The 8,196-nt window shown below is 52.6% G+C and overlaps 1 protein-coding gene across 1 annotated transcript in view; it reads right to left on the bottom strand.

Annotated features, from left to right (window-relative positions):
* Nucleotides 1–8,196, bottom strand: part of TGFB1 (transforming growth factor beta 1) — a 31,310-nt gene that overhangs the window by 864 nt on the left and 22,250 nt on the right. The window contains exons 3-6 of the mRNA XM_015427262.1: nt 7,703–7,826; nt 4,801–4,878; nt 1,801–1,951; nt 364–517 (exon numbers count right to left, since the gene is read on the bottom strand). Coding sequence (XP_015282748.1) covers nt 364–517; nt 1,801–1,951; nt 4,801–4,878; nt 7,703–7,826 — 507 coding nt within the window. The remainder of the gene's footprint in view (nt 1–363; nt 518–1,800; nt 1,952–4,800; nt 4,879–7,702; nt 7,827–8,196) is intronic.

The raw sequence follows: 8,196 nt of genomic DNA, 5'->3' as shown, positions 1-8,196 counted from the left end.
GAATGCCGAAGAAAACAAAAAAGTCTTCACCCGCCAGTGGAAGACGGCAACAAAAGTGGATAGACGAATCTCCCTGGAGCGAGAGATCCAGAGTTTGGGGGCCACAACCGAGAAGGCCCTTTCCCAGGTTGCTGCCTGCCTAATCTCAGAGGGGGGCGGGACACCCAAAGATGACCGTATTGGTCAGGCAGTATTCTTCGGTGTGCAGACCTGCCAAAGTTGATGGCGGTTTTATTCACAGGCTTGGCGTCGACAGACTGCAGAACAGGTTGATATCGCTTAGGCAGATTCTGGGAATAACGCCGGAGGGGCAGCCACTTTCATCTGTCTCAGCAAAAAAGAGAAGGGTGCTTTCCTACCCACCTTGCTGTACTGAGTGTCCGAACTCCAGAGGTAGGGGCACGGCCCCATGCAGAAGTTGGCGTAATAGCCGCTGGGCTTGTGGATCCACTTCCAGTTCAGATCCTTGCGGAAGTCGATGTAGAGGGGCTGCACGCAACAGTTCTTCTCGGCCAAACTAGAAAAGAAGACCCCCAAAGGAGTTGGAGAGCAAACCACTACGTCCTTTCCCCTGGTACCAACTGTTCCCTAATTTACTCTCTTACAGCCTGGCAGAGAAGACCTGGAGTGTGGGGGTGTCATGATCTGGGCTGTGCGAGCAAGGCCTAGTAGGCCCAGGGAGCCTGGCTAGCAATAGGGGAGGCTGGGCCTACAAACCCCAGAAGGCCTTGGGAAGTTTTGGCGCCAATTTTGGCCAATAAGGAAGAAAAGGGCTGGGGAATAAAAGAACTGGTGCAAGAGGAGAAGCTGTTCTTCTTCCCAAGGAATAGGGCCAGAAGGAAGGCTGCTGTGGGGAAGAGACCCTCATCTTGAGGGAAGGATGAGTAGTCTAAGGCCACTTGAGATAGTGAGCTAGGGACAGTATATTTAGACGCGTTAAGGCATTTGATTTCTTTTCACCCACTTACTGCTATTATCCCTGCACCTTGTTTGTTTGACCTCCTATAAAATAAACCGTTTTCATTGTTCGCTCTGCCTGGTCCTCACGCTCACTTCGGCTAAAAGGGAGGTCTAAAGGCTTGGGAGGGTGCTCTGGGCCTTCTCAGAGGAGCCTGGAACCAGAGTGGTGGCAGCATCAGGTGACACCCCACTTCAGCCGTGACAGGGGGATAGCCTCCCCGCACTCAGAACTCGCTAGGACCACGCCCCAATCTCCTGCTCGTGGTGGGACAGAATCTAGGCGATCCCGGCTTCTGACTACACTGACTACAGTCACTGACTTGAACGGCAGCTCCGGTGCTGTGTGCACTGCCAACTCCACGGGGAGTCAACAGAGCAGGGAGGGCAGGATGGTCATTTTGGGGAGTGGTCCCTCTTGTCCTGTAGCAGAACGCATCCTTTGGTCCCAGGTTCAATCCAAGGCATCTCCGGGTAAACGATCTCAACTGGCAAGGGCTGGGGAAGACCTTTCTCTGCCTGAGATCCTCAAGAGCCGCTGCCGGTCAGAGCAGGCAATACCGAGAACGCAAGTCTTAAGTTTTATACACTTAAGCAATGCAGTGAGGGCCAGGGCGATGGTTCAGTGGTAGAGCGCATGCTTTGCACACAGCAGGTCTTGGGGAAAGGAGCCCACGAAAGACCGTCCTCTGCCTGAGACGCTGCCAGTCAGAGCGGGCGACTCTGAGCCAGACGGACTATGACAGCTTTCTCCCGGAGTAAAACTGCTGCTCTTCGAGAGTTGCAGGGATTACACTGATGACATGGACTCCCTTCTTGCCTCCCTCCTGCCTCGGTACTCACTCGCTGCAATACTGGATACCGGGTGTGGCTCGCTTACGCCGGCGGCTTTGGAGCTGGTCAGCACGCTCAGGTGGCATCGCCATCACCAGCAGGTAGGGCACCTTCTGCATGTGGCTCAGGCCCTGCTGGTCCCCCCGCTTTGATTTGGTGCCTGGAAAGCAACAAGCATGGGGCAGGTAATTAGCGCCTGGTACTCCCACACCCCCAATTGCTAGCCGATAGAAACTGGACAAGGGCGAGAAGATCACCTTTCCTGGTATCTGCTGCAGTGTCGGTGAGGGGATTCCAACCAGACCTGTAGCTACGGTGGGGCTTTTGAGGGCTCTGCCCCCTTTCTTACGGTGGGGCTTTTGTGGGGGGCTCCGCTCCCTTTCTTAAAGGCACAGCCCCACAAGAATTTCTCCTGTAAATGCTTTTTCCCCCTGAATCATTTTTAAACATTTTTTTAAAAAAGGTGTGCACTCCTTTAAGCAGAGTGGGGTGCTGTAGTTGACTAATTCCAGCACTGAGCAAGGGGGTTGGAGTAGGTGACCTCTAGGGTCCCTTCTAACTCTGTGTCAAGGAACTGGTCTCCTTTAAGAGAGCTTTTCTGCCGAAGTGTTAGCTTTCTTGACTATAGAAGTCATCACCCCCAGCTGCCGGCTTGTTATCAGAATTTGTGCTTAGGCTGGCAGAAGTGATTAACTTGCAGCAGCTGAGAACTGTCATCTAAACTGGTTGACAGCTTGCAATTTAGACATCTACCCCTCCCCCCCAGCCTGCTATTGTCACACTCTGGGGGTAACTTTGCAGAAGCCTCTGTGCTTTGATTTTAAAAGGCTTGATTCCACAGTAGCTGAGTCATAATCCTTAGAGTTCTGGCTTTTCTTTCTGCACTGAGAATTTCAGCCCCACCAGAAAAAAAACTTGCCCCACAAGCCACAAAATCCTGGCTACGGGCCTGATTCCAACCCCTTCTTCCCTCTCCAATATTGTGGCACAGATTTAGATGCTTTTGCTGCACCATAAAGATAACATCTGTGAAATGAAATCAATGGGACCGATGCATTTTAGCTGTGCAGTGAGGGACATGTCTACACGACAGTCTTAAGTAACACTTTAACAGATGCAGTTTCCCCCCTCCTGAAGGATCCTGATATTTGTAGTTTGGTGAGGAAGAGAGACGTCTTCAAGGGATCACTCGCTAGGGTTTTTATTATGAGCTGTGATCTGGATTGTGTAGGCCGATGTGTGTGTTTGTGGGGGGGGGAGGTTCGTCCCAACCTGTGTTTCAAAAGTGGGTCAGATTATCCGACCTCTTAATTTCTCTCAATCCCGCAATCTGTCATTTGGCCGAGTATTAGCATCCAAGAGCACACTGCTCGGGGCAGGAGCGAACATGTTTCAGCTACCGAAAGCCTGAAATATGTTTTGAAGCGAAGCGTCTGGAGTCTTAAGAGGGGAGTGCCGGCCACCAGACTCCATGGAATCGGCATGTTCACGACACGGTTACCAACCCCCCTTCTCTCTCTCGCGAGCCTATTTTTAGCGGACGGATCTCGGCGAGTGCGCCGGTGTGGGGAGGGATTAATGTCGCCCCACTCCGACTTTCCCATAATATGGGTCACATGGGGTGCTGTAATAGAGGGTTACTGGAATTGGCCCCGTTCTCCTCCCCCCCCTTCCCACATCCACATGGTCGAAAGAACGACAGGCATGCCTGTGTGACGGGAGAAGTTTCCTCATCTTTGTCCTCAGGAACAGGCAAGTCCCGTCCTGAAGGCGGGATCTGCCAAGACGCCACTTGCCAACTGTCGACACTTCGTTCTTACGGGCAACGAAGGAGAGGTGTACGGGCAGGGGGCTGAACTAGGCCTCACGGAGGCCGTCCTGAATCTGGGCCGAGAAGGTCTCTGCTCCAGCCCCGGATCTCTGATGGTTTGTTACCGATAACAGAGATCTCATATTGCCTGCTGATCGCAGAGGCTGAAATCACACAGGTTTCTCCCCTACGTCTGAACACATACAGACCCGGCGAGTTCTCTTGGCTAGAACGGGGGTCCCCGACGTGCCGCCTTTCCTGGTGTTCTTAGAAACCGGGTAGGGCCAGGTAGGTCTTTTCCCCAGCAGGTCTTCTGATTGGCCCCTGGAGATTCGTTTGGCTGTTTTAAAAATTCGTTTTAAAAACGTTGCTTTGGGGGCAGCGGCCAGCGCAGCACAGCGGTCTTCACCAAGTGACTGAAGGTAAGTTGTGGCAGCCATTTTGTGGCTGGCTCCGCCTCCCGCGGCAGCCATTTTGTGGCAGCCAATTTGTAGCAGTGCCTGTCATATTGTGTCAGAATTCCAAATGGGCCCAGTGGCTCAAAAAGGACGGGGACCTCTGGGCCTCCATGTTCAAGCCCCGGATTCCCTCGTCGCCTCAGGTGAACTAAGTCTTTCAGAGGCCCCTAGCAAATTTAAGCCTCTACACCTTTCCTAGCCTCTGCCACAGGTGCGATGGGTCAGCCTTGGTCACGACTCTCGGCCTGCCCTGCTACAAATCCGCAGAAACGAAGCGAACTCGGGACGATCCTTGCATGGGGAAGATGGGTTGCAACGCCGTTTGGATACAGTGCAAGAGACCAGAAGGGCAGCTGAAGATGCTGCCACGGGACCTGCCGCCACGGAAAGTTCCGGGGCCAAGAGTCGCAGGAATCGCTAATGCCCTTTGAACGCAAGTCAGCAGATCTGAGATGCCATTAAAAGCAGCGAGAAGAGAGGATGCAGAGAGATCCGACCTACAGAGCCAGTTTGGGGACAAGCTCTCTGCACCAAGGTCACCAAAATTGAATACAAATTGGACGAGATCACAACTGGGGGTGCATCGAAGGATAGAGCCGATGTTATTGGCACTTCCGCCCTCGCCGAGGCCCAGATTTGGCCCCCGCTTAAAAGAAATCAGGACACTAGCTTGTCTCTCCGATAGGCAAGAAGTTACCCAGGGTTTCTTGGCCCGTTCCAAAAAACCGCCAGAATTTTTACCTTCAATGTCCACTTTCAGTTCTTCAGAGGTTTTTCCACAGGAACACTGCAAACTGAGGCGGAATCGGCCTATGGTGTCTACAACACAAACACAAGTATTATGTGAGCCCTGAGCCAGGGGTGAGCGGGGGATTCGAACACACAACCCCACAGTCACGTGCCTAACGGAAGCCACCCCACGAAGAGAAAAGGTGACGTTTTAAGAGGAGCGCGGTAATTCCTGGTGTGCCCAGATGAACCTTTCTGGGGGATAGTTTTAAGGGGTGGGGGAGATCCCAAACAGTTCTGCAAATCTGGGTTGCACGCAACACGTCTGTTGGCTCCAGAAGGTCTCCTGCCTCCAAAACCTCAAAAACTTAACAAATAAAGGCGATGAATAAGACGTTTAAACTTTGGCGCCTTTAGAAATCACAGGAAGGGTGGCCAGTCTTGCCGAGGCGTTAAGGAAAAAGGAGGGAAGAGGAGAGGTCAAACCATTGTTTGATTCGCTGGCCAGCATGTCAGTCATTTCTACAGCAAAGGAGGGCGGAAGCCAGGCTCAAGCAAGCAGTGAGGGACGCGAGTGCGAATTCTCTAAATATGAAAAATCCTCTCTTGCCCCGAAGTTGGGAAGCTTCAGTTTCCCAGCTTTTTCCTTCGCTGCCCGTGCTCGTGCCAATTATCACAACCTGCACTACCCTTTGGCATTAAAGTGGCATGAATGCCAGGCCGTCTCCAGAGCCAGTTCCTTATGCTTTGGAAATTACAGGCTCATGACTTGGCCCTGGCCTTCCTCTTTTCCCTGTTGCCTCCAACCCCGGTAACCTCGGCAGGAGCTGAGAGGGGCGTGCCGCACGCCTGACGCATCCGAACGGTGCTCCGTTTGATTCACCTCTTCCAAAACACCAAGTGGCAACGGGCCCAGGGTGCGGCCTGCCGACTCAGCAGCTTGCAGCAATTGTGTTTTCCGCCTTTATCTCCCGCCTCGGGCCCAAGCCGAACCTGGGAGAGGTTGCCCTACATTTCTGAGTCCCGAAGCTATAAGCGTTGCGACGTTTCTTCAGAAGAAATCTGCCGCACGTGGCGCTATCGTGCGCCAGTGGGAGCAACTCCTACAACTGAACGAGGTGGCAAAATGGAATGCATTCACCTCCCATCAGCAGGCAGGGGAGATTCCATCCCCCCCCCCGAATGACATAAAAAAAGCTCCCCCCGCAAGCAGAAAGCTAGCTCTGTAGGGAGAAAGATTCTAACCCTCCCTGTTCCCTGCCAGGCTCGTGTTCTAGCTCAGCCCTCGGATTAAACGTAGACTCATGGAATCATAGAGTTGGAAGGGACCTCCAGGGTCATCTAATCCAACCCCCTGCACGATGCAGGAAATCCACAACTACCTCCCCCTCCACACTCCTAGTGACCCCTGCTCCACACCTAGAAGATGACAAAAAAACCTCCAGGATCCCCGGTCAGACTGGCCTGGAGATATATTGCTCCCTGACCCCAAAGCGGCGATCAACATGAAGCTGCTTTACCCGGAGTCAGACTCTTGGTCTAGCACGATCAGTCTTGTCTACTCGGACAGATGCATCTGGACACATGAACACGCATGGAGCTGCCTTTTACAGAATCAGACCCTTGGTCCATCAAGGTCAGTATTGTCTAGTCAGGCTGACAGCAGCTCTCTTGGGTCTCAGGTAAAGATCCTTCACATCGCCTGCCACCTGGTCCTTTTAACTGGAGATGCCGGGGATTGAACCTGGGACCTTCTGCACGCCGAGCAGACACTCTGCCACTGAGCTACAGCCCCACTTCATGGCTCTCCAGGGTCCCAGGCAGAGGTCCTTTCCATCACCTCCTGCTTGTTCCTTTTAACTGGAGATGCCGGGGATTGAACCTGGGACCTTCTGCACGCCAAGCAGACGCTCTGCCACTGAGCTACAGCCCCACTTCATGGCTCCCCAGGGTCCCAGGCAGAGGTCCTTTCCATCACCTCCTGCCTGGTCCTTTTAACTGGAGATGCCGGGGATCGAACCTGGGACCTTCTGCACGCCGAGCAGAGGCTCTGCCATGGAACCAGATTCATGGTGGCTGCAATTTTCACGAGCCACACCCACTTCCTCAGATGCACAGTGTTCTCCATTCCAGAATGGTCCCTTTGTAAGAACCTATCCCCCCTCACCACCCTCCTCCCTCAATCTTCAGCTTGTAATCATGCATATAGATTTCTGACATGGTCCACACATCTGATGAAGTGGGGCACCTATCTATCCATTTTTAAACCCTGCCTTTCCTCCGAGAAGCTCAGCGCAGCATACACGGTTCTCTTCCTGCCAGTATTGCCCCCCACAACTACCCTGCGAGCTAGGTGCAGCTAAGAGACAGGGAGAATGGCTGGCTCACACGAGCTTCACGGCGGGGGAGGGACTCGAACCCAGGTCTCATAGGTCTTAGTTCAACATGCTGCCCTGGCTGTGGTTAATGAACGCTCCTTCTGGGATTGGTGTGTTCGCTTTTTAACTGGCCTGTGCAGCTCTCTGGAACTACTCCGCATCGCCCATTCTGTTTGGAGAACTTTAAAAAATTCACTTTATTCATATCCCGCCTCTCTCCCCAATGGGCTCTCGAAGCGGCTTACATCCTTCTCCATTTTATCCTCACAACAACCCTGTGAGGTAGGTTAGGCCGAGCATGTGTGACTGGCCCAAGGTCACCCAGCGAGATTCCATGGCAGAGTGGGGATTCGAACTTGGGGCTCCCGGACCCTAGCTACACCACGCTGCCTCTCCTTCCCAATGCAGAGGTATTATTAATGTTGTCTTGAGCCAAGTACTCAAACATCTGGAGTGCCGTAATCTCTCTTTCTAGCAGTCCTACTCTTGGGGGGTGGGGTTTCCCTCACCACCTGTTCCGTGCCTCTTAAACTCTCCAGTGCTGCTGAGCCAGATCCGGAGGGCGGTGGTGACATCAAAGGAAAGCCACTCTTTCTCAGGTGTCACCCTGACCATGCGCCCATCCAGGTATTCCCAGAAGGAGTCGTTGGTAGACAGCTGCTGATTAGGGTGGGGGAGGGGAAGTCAGTGAAAGAGGTGGCCTCCATTTCCAACCCATCATATATGCCTGGAACTGTCCCTCTGTTGTGATTCCAGACATAATACATTATTTTGTCCCCAAAAGACTTAACTCTGCATTTTGTTTCCAAGATTTAACTCTGCATTTTGTCTCCAGGACTTAACTCTGCATTTTGTCCCCAAAAGACTTAACTCTGCATTTTGTTTCCAAGATTTAACTCTGCATTTTGTCTCCAGGACTTAACTCTGCATTTTGTCCCCAAAAGCCTTAACTCTGCATTTTGTCTCCAAGACTTAAGTCTGCATTTTGTCCCCAAAAGCCTTAACTCTGCATTTTGTCTCCAAGACTTAA

Source organism: Gekko japonicus, unplaced genomic scaffold, assembly GCF_001447785.1.
Source record: "Gekko japonicus isolate JY-2015 unplaced genomic scaffold, Gekko_japonicus_V1.1 scaffold1389, whole genome shotgun sequence".
NCBI classification, from domain to species: Eukaryota; Metazoa; Chordata; class Lepidosauria; order Squamata; family Gekkonidae; genus Gekko; species Gekko japonicus.
Note: the sequence above shows the minus strand (reverse complement) of the source record. Positions and strands in the feature narration are given on the sequence as shown.